The following is an 18089-nucleotide window of genomic DNA, read 5'->3' on the forward strand; positions in this document are numbered from 1 at the left end:
TCGGTTTTACTAGTGTCTGTGTGATACGAGTCAAAACTTTTTCTCTTATAACTGCGCGAAAAGCATGTATTCTTGCTTAACACAACGAAACAAGCTGTTTTAGACCGAAACGAGTTAAATCTGAACACATCGGTTTTACAAGTGTCTGTGTGATACGAGTCAAAACGTTTTCTCCTGTAACTGCGCGAAAAGCATGTATTCTTGCTTAAAACAAAGAAACAACCTGTTTTAGACCGAATCGAGGTAAATCTGAACACATCGGTTTTACTAGTGTCTGTGTGATACGAGTCAAAACTTTTTCTTTTATAACTGCGCGAAAAGCATGTATTCGTGCTTAATACAACGAAACAAGCTGTTTTAGACCGAAACGAGTTAAATCTGAACACATCGGTTTTACAAGTGTCTGTGTGATACGTCAAAACTTTTTCTCTTATAACTGCGCGAAAAGCATGTATTCGTGCTTAATACAACGAAACAAGCTGTTTTAGACCGAAACGAGCTAAATCTGAAGACATCGGTTTTACAAGTGGCCATGTGATACGCGTCAAAACTTTTTCTCCTGTAACTGTGCGAAAAGCATGTATTCTTGCTTAAAACAACGAAACAAGCTGTTTTAAACCGAAACGAGTTAAATCTGAACACATCGGTTTTACAAGTGTCTGTGTGATACGTCAAAACTTTTTCTCCTGTAACTGCGCGAAAAGCATGTATTCGTGCTTAATAAAACGAAACAAGCTGTTTTAGACCGAAACGAGTTAAATCTGAACACATCGGTTTTACAAGTGTCTGTGTGATACGTCGAAACTTTTTCTCTTATAACTGCGCGGAAAGCATGTATTCGTGCTTAATACAACGAGACAAGCTGTTTTAGACCGAAACGAGTTAAATCTGAACACATCGGTTTTACAAGTGTCTGTGTGATACGACTCAAACCTTTTTTCTCCTATAACTGCGCGAAAAGCATGTATTCTTGCTTAACACAACGAAACAAGCTCTTTTAGAACGAAGCGAGCTAGATCTGAAGACATCGGTTTTACAAGTGTCCGTGTGATACGCTTCAAAACTTTTTCTCCTGTAACTGCGCGAAAAGCATGTATTCTTGCTTAAAACAACGAAACAAGCTGTTTTAGACCAAAGCGAGGTAAATCTGAACACATCGGTTTTACAAGTGTCTGTGTGATACGAGTCAAAACTTCTTCTCCTGTAACTGCGCGAAAAGCATGTATTCTTGCTTAAAACAACGAAACAACGTGTTTTAGACCAAAACGAGGTAAATCTGAACACATCGGTTTTACAAGTGTCTGTGGGATACGTCAAAACTTTTTTCTCTTATAACAGCGCGAAAAGCATGTATTCTTGCTTAACACAACGAAACAAGCTATTTTAGACCGAAACAAGCTAAATCTGAAGACATCGGTTTTACAAGTGTCCATGTGATACGCGTCAAAACTTTTTCTCCTGTAACAGCGCGAAAAGCATGTATTCGTGCTTAATACAACGAAACAAGCTGTTTTAGACCGAAACGAGTTAAATCTGAAAACATCGGTTTTACAAGTGTCTGTGTGATACGTCAAAACTTTTTCTCTTATAACTGCGCGAAAAGCATGTATTCATGCTTAATACAACGAAACAAGCTGTTTTAGACCGAAACGAGCTAAATCTGAAGACATCGGTTTTACAAGTGGCCATGTGATACGCGTCAAAACTTTTTCTCCTGTAACTGTGCGAAAAGCATGTATTCTTGCTTAAAACAACGAAACAAGCTGTTTTAGACCGAAACGAGTTAAATCTGAACACATCGGTTTTACAAGTTTCTGTGTGATACGTCAAAACTTTTTCTCCTGTAACTGCGCGAAAAGCATGTATTCGTGCTTAATAAAACGAAACAAGCTGTTTTAGACCGAAACGAGTTAAATCTGAACACATCGGTTTTACAAGTGTCTGTGTGATACGTCGAAACTTTTTCTCTTATAACTGCGCGGAAAGCATGTATTCGTGCTTAATACAACGAGACAAGCTGTTTTAGACCGAAACGAGTTAAATCTGAACACATCGGTTTTACAAGTGTCTGTGTGATACGACTCAAACCTTTTTTCTCCTATAACTGCGCGAAAAGCATGTATTCTTGCTTAACACAACGAAACAAGCTATTTTAGACCGAAACAAGTTAAATCTGAACACATCGGTTTTACAAGTGTCTGTGTGATACGAGTCAAAACTTCTTCTCCTGTAACTGCGCGAAAAGCATGTATTCTTGCTTAAAACAACGAAACAACGTGTTTTAGACCAAAACGAGGTAAATCTGAACACATCGGTTTTACAAGTGTCTGTGGGATACGTCAAAACTTTTTTCTGTTATAACAGCGCGAAAAGCATGTATTCTTGCTTAACACAACGAAACAAGCTATTTTAGACCGAAACAAGCTAAATCTGAAGACATCGGTTTTACAAGTGTCCATGTGATACGCGTCAAAACTTTTTCTCCTGTAACAGCGCGAAAAGCATGTATTCTTGCTTATAACAACGAAACAAGCTGTTTTAGACCGAAACGAGTTAAATCTGAACACATCGGTTTTACAAGTGTCTGTGTGATACGTCAAAACTTTTTCTCTTATAACTGCGCGAAAAGCATGTATTCTTGCTTAAAACAACGAAACAACGTGTTTTAGACCAAAACGAGGTAAATCTGAACACATCGGTTTTACAAGTGTCTGTGTGATACGAGTCAAAACTTCTTCTCCTGTAACTGCGCGAAAAGCATGTATTCTTGCTTAAAACAACGAAACAACGTGTTTTAGACCAAAACGAGGTAAATCTGAACACATCGGTTTTACAAGTGTCTGTGGGATACGTCAAAACTTTTTTCTCTTATAACAGCGCGAAAAGCATGTATTCTTGCTTAACACAACGAAACAAGCTATTTTAGACCGAAACAAGCTAAATCTGAAGACATCGGTTTTACAAGTGTCCATGTGATACGCGTCAAAACTTTTTCTCCTGTAACAGCGCGAAAAGCATGTATTCTTGCTTATAACAACGAAACAAGCTGTTTTAGACCGAAACGAGTTAAATCTGAACACATCGGTTTTACAAGTGTCTGTGTGATACGTCAAAACTTTTTTCTCTTATAACTGCGCGAAAAGCATGTATTCTTGCTTAAAACAACGAAACAACGTGTTTTAGACCAAAACGAGGTAAATCTGAACACATCGGTTTTACAAGTGTCTGTGTGATACGAGTCAAAACTTTTTCTCCTGTAACTGCACGAAAAGCATGTATTCTTGCTTATAACAACGAAACAAGCTGTTTTAGACCGAAACGAGTTAAATATGAACACATCGGATTTACAAGTGTCTGTGTGATACGAGTCAAAACTTTTTCTCCTGTAACTGCGCGAAAAGCATGTATTCTTGCTTAACACAACGAAACAAGCTGTTTTAGACCGAAACGAGTTAAATCTGAACACATCGGTTTTACAAGTGTCTGTGTGATACGAGTCAAAACTTTTTCTCCTGTAACTGCGCGAAAAGCATGTATTCTTGCTTAAAACAACGAAACAACCTGTTTTAGACCGAAACGAGTTAAATCTGAAGACATCGGTTTTACAAGTGTCTGTGTGATACGAGTCAAAACTTTTTCTCTTATAACTGCGCGAAAAGCATGTATTCTTGCTTAAAACAACGAAACAAGCTGTTTTAGACCGAAACGAGCTAAATCTGAACACATCGGTTTTACAAGTGTCTGTGTGATACGAGTCAAAACGTTTTCTCCTGTAACTGCGCGAAAAGCATGTATTCTTGCTTAAAACAACGAAACAGCCTGTTTTAGACCGAAACGAGTTAAATCTGAACACATCGGTTTTACTAGTGTCTGTGTGATACGAGTCAAAACTTTTTCTCTTATAACTGCGCGAAAAGCATGTATTCGTGCTTAATACAACGAAACAAGCTGTTTTAGACCGAAACGAGCTAAATCTGAAGACATCGGTTTTACAAGTGGCCATGTGATACGCGTCAAAACTTTTTCTCCTGTAACTGCGCGACAAGCATGTATTCGTGCTTAATAAAACGAAACAAGCTGTTTTAGATCGAAACGAGTTAAATCTGAACACATCGGTTTTACAAGTGTCTGTGTGATACGTCGAAACTTTTTCTCTTATAACTGCGCGGAAAGCATGTATTCGTGCTTAATACAACGAGACAAGCTGTTTTAGACCGAAACGAGTTAAATCTGAACACATCGGTTTTACAAGTGTCTGTGTGATACGACTCAAAACTTTTTTCTCCTATAACTGCGCGAAAAGCATGTATTCTTGCTTAACACAACGAAACAAGCTGTTTTAGACCGAAACGAGTTAAATCTGAACACATCGGTTTTACAAGTGTCTGTGTGATACGAGTCAAAACGTTTTCTCCTATAACTGCGCGAAAAGCATGTATTCTTGCTTAGCACAACGAAACAAGCTGTTTTAGACCGAAACGAGTTAAATCTGAACACATCGGTTTTACAAGTGTCTGTGTGATACGAGTCAAAACGTTTTCTCCTGTAACTGCGCGAAAAGCATGTATTCTTGCTTAAAACAACGAAACAGCCTGTTTTAGACCGAAACGAGTTAAATCTGAACACATCGGTTTTACTAGTGTCTGTGTGATACGAGTCAAAACTTTTTCTCTTATAACTGCGCGAAAAGCATGTATTCGTGCTTAATAGAACGAGACAAGCTGTTTTAGACCGAAACGAGTTAAATCTGAACACATCGGTTTTACAAGTGTCTGTGTGATACGACTCAAACCTTTTTTTCTCCTATAACTGCGCGAAAAGCATGTATTCTTGCTTAACACAACGAAACAAGCTCTTTTAGAACGAAGCGAGCTAGATCTGAAGACATCGGTTTTACAAGTGTCCGTGTGATACGCTTCAAAACTTTTTCTCCTGTAACTGCGCGAAAAGCATGTATTCTTGCTTAAAACAACGAAACAAGCTGTTTTAGACCGAAACGAGTTAAATCTGAACACATCGGTTTTACAAGTGTCTGTGTGATACGAGTCAAAACGTTTTCTCCTGTAACTGCGCGAAAAGCATCTATTCTTGCTTAAAACAACGAAAGAGCCTGTTTTAGACCGAAACGAGTTAAATCTGAACACATCGGTTTTACAAGTGTCTGTGTGATACGAGTCAAAACTTTTTCTCTTATAACTGCGCGAAAAGCATGTATTCTTGCTTAAAACAACGAAACAACGTGTTTTAGACCAAAACGAGGTAAATCTGAACACATCGGTTTTACAAGTGTCTGTGTGATACGAGTCAAAACTTTTTCTCCTGTAACTGCGCGAAAAGCATGTATTCTTGCTTATAACAACGAAACAAGCTGTTTTAGACCAAAACGAGTTAAATCTGAACACATCGGTTTTACAAGTGTCTGTGTGATACGACTCAAAACTTTTTTCTCCTATAACTGCGCGAAAAGCATGTATTCTTGCTTAACACAACGAAACAAGCTGTTTTAGACCGAAACGAGGTAAATCTGAACACATCGGTTTTACAAGTGTCTGTGTGATACGAGTCAAAACGTTTTCTCCTGTAACTGCGCGAAAAGCATGTATTCTTGCTTAAAACAACGAAACAACCTGTTTTAGACCGAAACGAGTTAAATCTGAACACCGGTTTTACTAGTGTCTGTGTGATACGAGTCAAAACTTTTTCTCTTATAACTGCGCGAAAAGCATGTATTCGTGCTTAATACAACGAAACAAGCTGTTTTAGACCGAAACGAGTTAAATCTGAACACATCGGTTTTACAAGTGTCTGTGTGATACGAGTCAAAACTTTTTCTCTTATAACTGCGCGAAAAGCATGTATTCGTGCTTAATACAACGAAACAAGCTGTTTTAGACCGAAACGAGCTAAATCTGAAGACATCGGTTTTACAAGTGGCCATGTGATACGCGTCAAAACGTTTTCTCCTGTAACTGTGCGAAAAGCATGTATTCGTGCTTAATAAAACGAAACAAGCTGTTTAAGACCGAAACGAGTTAAATCTGAACACATCGATTTTACAAGTGTCTGTGTGATACGTCGAAACTTTTTCTCTTATAACTGCGCGGAAAGCATGTATTCGTGCTTAATACAAGGAGACAAGCTGTTTTAGACCGAAACGAGTTAAATCTGAACACATCGGTTTTACAAGTGTCTGTGTGATACGACTCAAACCTTTTTTCTCCTAAAACTGCGCGAAAAGCATGTATTCTTGCTTAACACAACGAAACAAGCTCTTTTAGAACGAAGCGAGCTAGATCTGAAGACATCGGTTTTACAAGTGTCCGTGTGATACGCTTCAAATCTTTTTCTCCTGTAACTGCGCGAAAAGCATGTATTCTTGCTTAAAACAACGAAACAACGTGTTTTAGACCAAAACGAGGTAAATCTGAACACATCGGTTTTACAAGTGTCTGTGGGATACGTCAAAACTTTTTTCTCTTATAACTGCGCGAAAAGCATGTATTCTTGCTTAACACAACGAAACAAGCTATTTTAGACCGAAACAATCTAAATCTGAAGACATCGGTTTTACAAGTGTCCATGTGATACGCGTCAACACTTTTTCTCCTGTAACAGCGCGAAAAGCATGTATTCTTGCTTATAACAACGAAACAAGCTGTTTTAGACCGAAACGAGTTAAATCTGAACACATCGGTTTTACAAGTGTCTGTGTGATACGAGTCAAAACTTTTTCTCCTGTAACTGCGCGAAAAGCATGTATTTTTGCTTATAACAACGAAACAAGCTGTTTTAGACCGAAACGAGTTAAATATGAACACATCGGATTTACATGTGTGTGTGATACGAGTCAAAACTTTTTCTCCTGTAACTGCGCGAAAAGCATGTATTCTTGCTTAACACAACGAAACAAGCTGTTTTAGACCGAAACGAGTTAAATCTGAACACATCGGTTTTACAAGTGTCTGTGTGATACGAGTCAAAACTTTTTCTCCTGTAACTGCGCGAAAAGCATGTATTCTTGCTTAAAACAACGAAACAACCTGTTTTAGACCGAAACGAGTTAAATCTGAACACATCGGTTTTACAAGTGTCTGTGTGATACGAGTCAAAACTTTTTCTCTTATAACTGCACGAAAAGCATGTATTCTTGCTTATAACAACGAAACAAGCTGTTTTAGACCGAAACGAGTTAAATCTGAACACATCGGTTTTACAAGTGTCTGTGTGATACGAGTCAAAACTTTTTCTCTTATACCCGAAGCGAGTTAAATCTGAACACATCGGTTTTACAAGTGTCCGTGTGATACGAGTCAAAACGTTTTCTCCTGTAACTGCGCGAAAAGCATGTATTCTTGCTTAAAACAACGAAACAGCCTGTTTTAGACCGAAACGAGTTAAATCTGAACACATCGGTTTTACAAGTGTCTGTGTGATACGAGTCAAAACTTTTTCTCCTGTAACTGCGCGAAAAGCATGTATTCTTGCTTAAAACAACGAAACAACCTGTTTTAGACCAAAACGAGTTAAATCTGAACACATCGGTTTTACTAGTGTCTGTGTGATACGACTCAAAACTTTTTTCTCCTATAACTGCGCGAAAAGCATGTATTCTTGCTTAACACAACGAAACAAGCTGTTTTAGACCGAAACGAGTTAAATCTGAACACATCGGTTTTACAAGTGTCTGTGTGATAGGAGTCAAAACTTTTTCTGTTATAAGTGCGCGGAAAGCATGTATTCGTGCTTAATACAACGAGACAAGCTGTTTTAGACCGAAACGAGTTAAATCTGAACACATCGGTTTTACTAGTGTCTGTGTGATACGACTCAAAACTTTTTTCTCCTATAACTGCGCGAAAAGCATGTATTCTTGCTTAGCACAACGAAACAAGCTGTTTTAGACCGAAACGAGTTAAATCTGAACACATCGGTTTTACAAGTGTCTGTGTGATACGAGTCAAAACGTTTTCTCCTGTAACTGCGCGAAAAGCATGTATTCTTGCTTAAAGGGAGACTGAGGCGGTTTTCAAATCTGCTAACCTACTAGGCTTTTGAAGTATACTCATTGTTGACCATGTCTGTGAAGTTATTTTTTCAATTGTTGCAAAAGCACCGGCGCAATCACAGATTGAAATCACGCCGTTCAAATCTCCCGCGTCCCTAGAGAGCGCAGGAGAGGGAAACAGCGGAGAGGAGAACCGCCTCCTTGTCGGCCCGTGTGACGTCATTATGAGGAGTCGGAGACTCTCCCTAGTCGCCGGACTGTGCTTTCAGTGCGCGTTGTTCCTCGTGTTGGCTGCGCTGTGGACGTACTCACAAAGTGTTCCAGCCAAGTTTTGAGCACCCGACCCCATGCAGGCGATCGAACATGAGGTACTGCTGTGCATTCGGGTGTACGAGCACCTACGGCCGCGACGATGTCGTCTTCCACACTTTCCCGAAAGATCAAAAGCTCGCAGCGCAGTGGGTCGTGGCTGTGAAGAGGAAGAATTTCAAGCCGACCAAAGCAAGCGTACTTTGCTCGAAGCACTTTCGTGACAGCGACTACGCGCAGAGCTTGTCCCTAATGCGATCGCTAGGGATTTCTGTCAGAGGGGCAAGGCTGAACCATGACGCGGTTCCTTCAGTATTTTCGCACAAAAAAAAGCATGTCGCCACCGCCAAGAAGTGCATTTGCTAAAAGAAGGAAACAAGAGGTGAGTGCTTCTACTTCCGATTTTAAATTCATTACTTCGCGGAAATTCAGGTCTCATTTTTGTGTGGAGCGTGGCATGAAGCGTTGACTGTGATTCGCCCACGTGGAGAGCGATCCCGCGATGGTAGGGCACAGCTGCATGCGCCGCGCGCGGCTGTACTGGCGAGTTTCCTTTTCTCGCGCAAGGGGATATGCTATAGAGACCCCTGTGCTAAACGTTAATTAATCAACGAAACACCGCTGGTGATTCTTCGCGTGCAGACGGGACAGGCAATTGAAGAAAGCCCACTGCTGTGCCTGACATGCTCGGGAAGCCCCTGCGGAGCAGTGGCACTGCCAGGTTGGCCAGGTCTTGGGGCGCGCTGAGCGAGGTTTGGTCCGACGCGTCGAAGCAAACAAATGTCGAAGCTGTTCACATGCGGCGTCGTGATTTCCCACCCGTTGCTGCTTCGCCTTGAATCATTAGCTACGCAATCTGAAACGGAAATACTCGACAGAGCCTGGGCGAGTTGAAGCTTGGCTTTGAAACACAGGTGCGCGGCGTCGGACTTATTATGGCAGCGGCGGGACGCAGAACGGACTAGAAGTTAATAGAGACATTTAGAATAGGGTGAAGCTGCCGATTAGGGTCACAGGGGAATAGCGAGGAGCCACAGCGCAGGCGCAGGACAATAGCACCACTCTGGTAACTGCCCTGCGAATGCGCACTGGCGACTCGCTATTCCCCTATGACCCTAACCGCTAGCTTCACACTTTTTTAAATCTGTCCAATTCCGATGTGGTTATGCAAATGCGATAAGTCGGCAGGCGTCATGCTATTCTTACGAGGTAAACATCCATTTCGATGATCACCTAACAGCCGAGAACGACATCACATACGCGGCTTTCTTGCTTTCATAGAAAAATTTTCAGTGAAGAGCAATTCAGTGGTCCAGTACACTTTTTATCCTTTCAGGTCCTTGCAGGACTGCTTGGAGAAGGATCAAGCGTGCAAACACTTGATCCAAAATTGGGCAGTTCCTCTGGTAACTCAACAGGTAATTACGCTACATTCAGTCTGAACATTTAGTTATGCATGGATCTCGTGTGCATCAAATCATGTCTCAGCCTCTGTTGCAGATGTCACAACAGAAGCTGCAGCAGATCTCTGTGCAATGCCACAAGAAAACTGTGCAATGCAACTAAGTATCCTCGCTCTTACTGGTAATGACCAATCTTGACCAAGCAGAGTAATACAAGGCATTACATGATAACCTGCTCATTATTTCAGATGCAGCACAGGATGTGCCGCCGGAGGTCAAACTGACAGAGTCTTGTGAGGGGGGAAGACACAAGTCTGTCCAAGCAACAGTGTGGCCATCAACACAAAGCAAAGCTGTACAGGCATGTGTGAAAAGAAGCACAGCATCACGCCACTCTCAGACAAAACCGCATACTGTATCTATTGGTATGTGCCTCCACAATCAGCATACATTTTCGATTCATGCATTTGTATAATATTGATGGGGAAGGGGGCAAAGCGCTATAGAGGTTTTCAATTGTACAAAAATTTCCGCATATTCTACATTGAATCCAGTGGTAACAACTACTAAATGCAGGTGCACATGTCGCATGACTTTTAGGCATTCAGGTTGGTAGTCCCATGATAGACGCAGCTACTCAAACGACCATGCCAATCCAGAGAGAGGCGATTGAAAATGAGAACACCACAGAAGACGAAGGTGGAGATGAGAACTACGATGATGAGGACTACAGCCCATGTGAAGAATTTGAAGAGAAGTATGTGATTTGTAAATAGTATGATAAACACCTGTTTACCCTTCTTTTACTCTGGTGCCATAAACATTCACTCCTAATTTTTTTCATGCGAGGTAGCGTGTTTAGGCCGTCCAGTGCAATTGAAAATTTGCCCATTCTCTTCCAGGCAGGGATGTGTTGGAAACTCCACAGATGACTCCGGCAACAAAATTTTTTTGGTACAGGAGAAGTACCTTTGGAAACTTTTCCAGCTGTGCACAGAATGCCTCGCTCCTCGGGCAGTCAGATTTGAGTGTGAAGGCACACTTCTAAAAGTCTATGGGGAGTGCGCATCGGGCCACTTGTTGTACTGGTGTAATCAGGACATCAAAAAACAGCAGCCGATGCTCAACGTGCAGCTTTGCGCAGCAGTTCTCTTCTCTGGAAGCAATCCAACAGCTACACTGAGAATGCTGGCTTCAATTGGTGTACCAGTTGTGAGCAACAGGACGTTTTTTACAATCCAGCGTTCATATCTGTGGCCTGCAATTGACAGGGTAAGGAGTCATGAAGAAGTTTCCAGCTTTTTTTGCATGATCAAGGTTCAATGCACACTGATTTTTTTTTTTCAGGTTTGGAAAGAAGAGCAGAAAAGTCTGCTCCAAGAGTTGCAAGGCCAACAGGTGAACCTTGCTGGAGATGGACGATCTGATTCGCCAGGATTTAGTGCCAAATATGGCACGTATACTCTGATGGACGTTGAACGCCACAAAGTCTTGCATTTTGAAGTCGTGCAGGTGCGTTTCCACTGTGCTACAGCAACATTCTGTAAATGTTTATAGCTCACTAATGCTGCCAAATGAACTAACGCAACACTTAAATATGGTGACTTCTTTCTACAGCACATGCATTGCCATGGGTTTATCCTTGAATCCCCATCAGCATAGCACTACCATTGTTAGAAATACAAAGATGTATTCTCGTAAAAATACTTAAACACCTGGGAAGGAGAGACCTCAACACATGCAGTCTTTTTTTTTAACTGATAGACACGCAGCGCATCAAACTCAATATCCTTTGCCATTATCATTCCACAGTCCAATGATGCTGGCGGCAGCTGTCGCATGGAGTTGGAAGGCCTGAAACAAGGCCTTGCTTTTCTGGAGAGTGCGAACATCAAAGTAGCAGTGCTGGTGACTGACCGTCATACACAGATCAAGTGCTTTCTCCGCAACAACAAAACTGCAATCACCCACGAGTTTGACGTGTGGCACATGGCAAAAGGTATCTAGCAGCTGCTTCGTCGAGCGAATCGGAAGGGATTTTACGTGCCGACACTTTGTGAGCATTTAGTTTTGGCTGTGTTTACCATACAAGAACTGCATTTTCATTTTCAATTTGCCCAGCAACTGAGGCGATGCATTGTTCTGTTCGCTCTTCAAAAGTAGTTCTTTGCTTCTTCAGTATTTTCATCATGCGTGCTCATGGTGCTTTTAAGCACTAATTGCTAACATGGTGCTGTGCTTAACATCCATCAGTGACCTTTTGTTGCATGATCTTTACGGTTGGACTTTTTATATATGTTACACGTTTACACGTTTTCACACGGTCCTGTGCAACTTTTTCAGGACCCAACTTGCTGCACTTCATTACAATGAGAACAGTGGACGTGGTCAGGCACGCACAAAGGATGGCACACTTCGATGGTGCGTGCGTTACCCAAAGGCAGCAGGTGGTGACCCAACAGCTTGTCCAGTAAAGGAGCCACCCACTCATGGTAAGCTTGCACCACCTAGTTTATTTGGTCATGAAGAAAGTGAATATTGCACAATCTACAAGATGAAATGCTCACACAGGCTACGTCAAATGCCTCCTCGACAAGGTTGTGGCCATGGCTGAGAGCACGCAGCCCCAGGAAAGGAAAACTGCCCCAGAATCTCGCCCACCACTCAGCAGCAGTTTTCCAAAGGTCCCAAAGGAGAAGCTGGTCGAGAAAAGAAAGTCAAGATTCAATAGGCAATGATCAGCCTCTCATGATCTGCAGAGAAAATGCTGGTAAGTAGTATGGGGGTTTACCACATGTCCCAAATCTGAACGTGGGTTGAGCAGCCAAAGCCCTTGATAGCCATTGTGACAGGTAAAAATGTACAGCAAAGGATGTGATGACATGCACTGTGTAGTTTAATTAGGGAGTACTAGTTACTAAAATGTTTAGTTTGTAAAAAAAATGAAAAACAGATATCACTAAACACAAGAAGGCAGAGTAGGCGAAATCATGCAGCCACTAAAAAGTACGTATACCACTTTGCACTATATGCTGGGGATTGCATAGATTACAAGGAAAAAGAATGCAACCTTGACAACCACTTTAAGGCCTCTATTCTTTCCTTCGTGGCATTTTTTTGCTCCCTTAGCTGTTTTTCTTTTATTGTTTTATTGCCGTTGTTCATTTAGATTCTGTTGCATTTTTTTTTGAAAAAGGGGGGTCTGTTCTTGCATTCTTTTCAACTCAGTATGGTTACTAACCCGCTTCTCTCCTACCTGTAGGTGACAGCCTCCATGGCTAGACAAGAGCTGTTTGAAGACTAAGCGCGCCACCTTCCCACCCTCCTCACTCCACTCCCCACCGTAACCCCAGTCCATCCTCCTTAGAGTGAAGGGCCTATATAACCCCTGCCAATGATGACCGCACTTGACCTGACAAAGACAAGTCCTCTTGTTGGAACGCTGGTCGCTGGACTGAGGCTCTCTCTTCACTTTATTTTTTTATGATTTCAATCTGCTGTACTTCATATCTGCCATTATGAAAGAGGAACCAATGCACTACTGCCACATATTTAGCAGCCATTGCTGTCTTCCAAAAAATATTAGTAGCGACAGACTGTGGTGAACACACCATAAACTATAAGACAGTATCTGCATGATCCTAAAAGCTTTATCCTTCTGCATTTCTCGACAATTTGTAGGTTAGCATAAATAGATTTGAAGTCCAACGGTCTCACCGAACGGTTTAACCGGACATTTGTTGACATGCTCACCATGTATATCAGTCCTGACCATTCCAACTGGGACCTTGTCCTTCCTTTCGTCACCTACGCATATAATACTGCCGTCCAGTCCACCACCAGACATTCTCCATTCTTCTTTTCTTTTATTACTATTTCAAATGGAGTGAAATTGTAATTTCATTCCCATGCTCCTCATTCTGTAGCATGGTCTCTACTGCCCACTTGATTCACATTCTTACTGGCGAGGTGTATGCTGACTTGCAGAAGCTTCGCAAATAAATTAGCATCTGTGTGTTTTTATCTCTGGTTTTGCCAACCATGAATGAAAATTTATTTCATGAATGTTCTAGGCATTTGCACAAACTCTGGAAGGAGGTACAAATAACTGCAAATTAGAGGAATGACTTGTGTGCTTAGCTATTTAGGCTTTATAATGTGTACTTACCTCAGCAAGTATAAGGGTGCTTGAATCCTGTATAACTGCCATCAGCAGAAAGATATTTTTTTCTTACAGCACTGAGCACGCAGCTCGGCAGGATTTCTCTCTTGTGCCTGCCCAGTCTTTTCCACACAAGGTAGACAAATTGTCGATATGCAGCATACCTCATCCTCCTAAAATAAAGAATGCATGTCAATAAAACTGACCCAGCTACCACATGTGCTCCTCACTTGTTCACAGAGCCCCTGTCGTTTCTTGATGCCCTGGATTCCTGCCGTGCCAGTGCAACTTCAAGGACTGCTTTGTTGAGGCATACGTCTTTGAATTTTTTTGTTGTTGTGATGCACCGCGCCCGCTTCTGCTTTCCAGTAATTTCGGGGACCTCTTGACAACATAGGCAGTCTTCTTTTTCAGTCATTACTGCGCAGTGTTTGCAGGAACACCTGAAGAGGAAGGTAAAACGCTTCGGTAATGCTTCAGTGCCAAGCCTGTAGGCAAGAAGTCTAAAATCGTACTATGCATTAGTAAAGTTTGCCGGTGGTTTTCAAAACTGAATGCACCGCTTGAAAGCACCTCGATGAATGCGACTTGCAGGCGAAGCGATTTAGTGAGAAACGAAGAACTTTTATACAGGCTATTTACAAATGGGTACAAGAGTCAGTATACGGCCACAACTGCCCGCGGCCGACTTAGGGAGTAGCTAGAGACAACCTGCCACGAGCGCAGCCCCCTTCGCCGGTCCACCCTCAAGATGTCCGCGCCCCTTTTCACGCGTAAAAATAAATTGCTAACTGCAGCTCGTCAGTTTGAACGAGTCGGAAAGCTCAAAACTGATGTCAACGTCTTTCCCTTATACCAGAATTCCTCCCCAGGCGGCTGCACCGTCCCTCGCCCAGGGGACGGGCCCAAGGTCGAGGCCGGCAGAGAGCCCCGCCGTCTGGGGTGGCGAGGGAAGCCGCAAGCGCGAACGGGGAGATAGACCTAAGTGCATGGAAGCTCAAACTGGTCCTCCCCTTCTAACGACGTGCAGCAAAGCAAAATAAAACAGGACGCGCAGCATAGGTCACTGCCCCGTCGCGGAGTGTTCGCAACAGATGTGCCAAAAAGATGCGCCAGCGCGCCGAAACCTACAGCATTACTCTGAAGATATGAAAAACAAACGTGCACATGCTGAATAATTTGCGTATACTGGAAGAATGCATGTTAAAAACGGACTGTCGCACGCCGATCAGGCTATCGTACAGCACGCGCAAATACTGCGGTAGCAGCCTGTTCCTTGAATTTATTTGTCGATAAATTGCATTTACAACCGGGATAATGTGTTCTGCCAGCGCGCTCAAACACTAACCGTGTTCTATACCTACACTACACCTGCGTATTCCTCGCGACCAAATGCAATAAAGAAATGCCGCACTGAGCCACTCGCGCTGTAGGGCCTCGTCAGCAGCAACGCCGCATCAATAAACAGCATCTATATGCGCGGGAACCGATTAGCAATCGAGATACTTACCAGTTCACATTTCCCACGCGTAAAAATGCCTCGTCGCTTTCGCTGGCGGCCAACGACGAACTGTCGCTCGACGGGGGCGCAGTAGAACTCCCTTGCGGGGATGCGTCAGGCTCAAAAAGGTAAGGAGAAGCACCGAGCTGAACTGTGGAATGAAAGCCTTCCATAAGGATAACCCCGATGTTCACGTGCGAGCCAAAAGTGTCTTGTAATCGCTTATACAACACCGCGAAGAGCTGCAATCGGCACGCAACGCAGCCTACGCAGCACTGCAGCCATATCGGCCGCTTCGCCGGTCCTCGAAGTGTCGTCACGTCTTCTTGGCCAATCAGAGGCGGCGGCGCGACCCGCGATGTGCCCCGAGGCGCCGGCTGCGTATTTCTGCTAAAAACGACAACTAGCGCTTGTTTTTACCAAATTTCAGTTCTCTATTCGAGTTCGCAGCATTAAAAACTGTAAGGTGCCGCCGCAAGCCCGATTTTTGCAAAAAGTGCTTCAGTCTCCCTTTAAAACAACGAAACAGCCTGTTTTAGACCGAAACGAGTTAAATCTGAACACATCGGTTTTACAAGTGTCTGTGTGATACGAGTCAAAACTTTTTCTCCTGTAACTGCGCGAAAAGCATGTATTCTTGCTTAAAACAACGAAACAACCTGTTTTAGACCAAAACGAGTTAAATCTGAACACATCGGTTTTACAAGTGTCTGTGTGATACGACTCAAAACTTTTTTCTCCTATAACTGCGCGAAAAGCATGTATTCTTGCTTAACACAACGAAACAAGCTGTTTTAGACCGAAACGAGTTAAATCTGAACACATCGGTTTTACAAGTGTCTGTGTGATACGAGTCAAAACGTTTTCTCCTGTAACTGCGCGAAAAGCATGTATTCTTGCTTAAAACAACGAAACAACCTGTTTTAGACCGAAACGAGTTAAATCTGAACACATCAGTTTTACTAGTGTCTGTGTGATACGAGTCAAAACTTTTTCTCCTATAACTGCGCGAAAAGCATGTATTCGTGCTTATTACAACGAAACAAGCTGTTTTAGACCGAAACGAGCTAAATCTGAAGACATCGGTTTTACAAGTGGCCATGTGATACGCGTCAAAACTTTTTCTCCGCTAACTGCGCGAAAAGCATGTATTCTTGCTTATACCAACGAAACAAGCTGTTTTAGACCGAAACGAGTTAAATCTGAACACATCGGTTTTACAAGTGTCTGTGTGATACGAGTCAAAACTTTTTCTCTTATAACTGCGCGAAAAGCATGTATTCGTGCTTAATACAACGAAACAAGATATTTTAGACCGAAACAAGCTAAATCTGAAGACATCGGTTTTACAAGTGTCCATGTGATACGCGTCAAAACTTTTTCTCCTGTAACAGCGCGAAAAGCATGTATTCTTGCTTATAACAACGAAACAAGCTGTTTTAGACCGAAACGAGTTAAATCTGAACACATCGGTTTTACAAGTGGCTGTGTGATACGTCAAAACTTTTTCTCTTATAACTGCGCGGAAAGCATGTATTCGTGCTTATTACAACGAGACAAGCTGTTTTAGACCGAAACGAGTTAAATCTGAACACATCGGTTTTACAAGTGTCTGTGTGATACGACTCAAAACTTTTTTCTCCTATAACTGCGCGAAAAGCATGTATTCTTGCTTAGCACAACGAAACAAGCTGTTTTAGACCGAAACGAGTTAAATCTGAACACATCGGTTTTACAAGTGTCTGTGTGATACGAGTCAAAACGTTTTCTCCTGTAACTGCGCGAAAAGCATCTATTCTTGCTTAAAACAACGAAACAGCCTGTTTTAGACCGAAACGAGTTAAATCTGAACACATCGGTTTTACAAGTGTCTGTGTGATACGAGTCAAAACTTTTTCTCTTATAACTGCGCGAAAAGCATGTATTCTTGCTTATAACAACGAAACAAGCTCTTTTAGACCGAAACGAGTTAAATCTGAACACATCGGATTTACAAGTGTCTGTGTGATACGAGTCAAAACTTTTTCTCCTGTAACTGCGCGAAAAGCATGTATTCTTGCTTAACACAACGAAACAAGCTGTTTTAGACCGAAACGAGTTAAATCTGAACACATCGGTTTTACAAGTGTCTGTGTGATACGAGTCAAAACTTTTTCTCCTGTAACTGCGCGAAAAGCATGTATTCTTGCTTAAAACAACGAAACAACCTGTTTTAGACCGAAACGAGTTAAATCTGAACACATCGGTTTTACAAGTGTCTGTGTGATACGAGTCAAAACTTTTTCTCTTATAACTGCGCGAAAAGCATGTATTCGTGCTTAATACAACGAAACAAGCTGTTTTAGACCGAAACGAGCTAAATCTGAAGACATCGGTTTTACAAGTGTCTGTGTGATACGAGTCAAATCTTTTTCTCCTGTAACTGCGCGAAAAGCATGTATTCTTGCTTAAAACAACGAAACAACGTGTTTTAGACCAAAACGAGGTAAATCTGAACACATCGGTTTTACAAGTGTCTGTGGGATACGTCAAAACTTTTTTCTCTTATAACTGCGCGAAAAGTATGTATTCTTGCTTAACACAACGAAACAAGCTATTTTAAACCGAAACAAGCTAAATCTGAAGTCATCGGTTTTACAAGTGTCCATGTGATACGCGTCAAAACTTTTTCTCCTGTAACTGCGAGAAAAGCATGTATTCTTGCTTAAC

At 42.1% G+C, this 18089-nt stretch overlaps 2 protein-coding genes across 2 annotated transcripts; one reads left to right on the forward strand and one right to left on the reverse strand.

Annotated features, from left to right (window-relative positions):
* The first annotated feature begins 9440 nt into the window (after positions 1-9440).
* On the forward strand, positions 9441-13171 carry LOC144112437 (uncharacterized). Its single transcript, XM_077645278.1, has 10 exons — positions 9441-9732; positions 9815-9898; positions 9966-10142; positions 10318-10474; positions 10620-10989; positions 11065-11229; positions 11530-11702; positions 12061-12209; positions 12289-12487; positions 12980-13171. Exons 2-9 carry the CDS (start codon positions 9850-9852, stop codon positions 12453-12455), a joined length of 1407 nt encoding a protein of 468 aa, XP_077501404.1. The 5' UTR covers positions 9441-9732; positions 9815-9849; the 3' UTR covers positions 12456-12487; positions 12980-13171.
* LOC144112435 (P2X purinoceptor 7-like) lies at positions 12279-15512 on the reverse strand. Its single transcript, XM_077645276.1, has 4 exons — positions 15390-15512; positions 14110-14322; positions 13886-14052; positions 12279-12416 (listed from the first exon to the last, which is right to left on the reverse strand). The coding sequence occupies exons 2-3, from the start codon at positions 14295-14297 to the stop codon at positions 13887-13889; spliced, it is 354 nt and encodes a 117-aa protein (XP_077501402.1). The 5' UTR covers positions 14298-14322; positions 15390-15512; the 3' UTR covers positions 12279-12416; position 13886.
* Between the last annotated feature and the right edge of the window lie 2577 nt (positions 15513-18089).

The sequence above is a fragment of the Amblyomma americanum genome, unplaced genomic scaffold, assembly GCF_052857255.1.
Source record: "Amblyomma americanum isolate KBUSLIRL-KWMA unplaced genomic scaffold, ASM5285725v1 scaffold_127, whole genome shotgun sequence".
Lineage (NCBI taxonomy): Eukaryota > Metazoa > Arthropoda > Arachnida > Ixodida > Ixodidae > Amblyomma > Amblyomma americanum.

What these genes read in the sequence shown, in the direction of transcription:
- LOC144112437 (XM_077645278.1), top strand. Translation starts at nt 9,850, where the DNA reads ATGCCACAAGAAAACTGTGCAATGCAACTAAGTATCCTCGCTCTTACT. An exon ending in AAGTATCCTCGCTCTTACTG is followed by an intron (nt 9,899 to 9,965) that starts GTAATGACCAAT and finishes TCATTATTTCAG; the next exon opens with ATGCAGCACAGGATGTGCCG. An exon ending in TGTGGCCTGCAATTGACAGG is followed by an intron (nt 10,990 to 11,064) that starts GTAAGGAGTCAT and finishes TTTTTTTTTCAG; the next exon opens with GTTTGGAAAGAAGAGCAGAA.
- LOC144112435 (XM_077645276.1), bottom strand. Translation starts at nt 14,297, where the DNA reads ATGACTGAAAAAGAAGACTGCCTATGTTGTCAAGAGGTCCCCGAAATT. An exon ending in GACAGGGGCTCTGTGAACAA is followed by an intron (nt 14,053 to 14,109) that starts GTGAGGAGCACA and finishes TCTTTATTTTAG; the next exon opens with GAGGATGAGGTATGCTGCAT.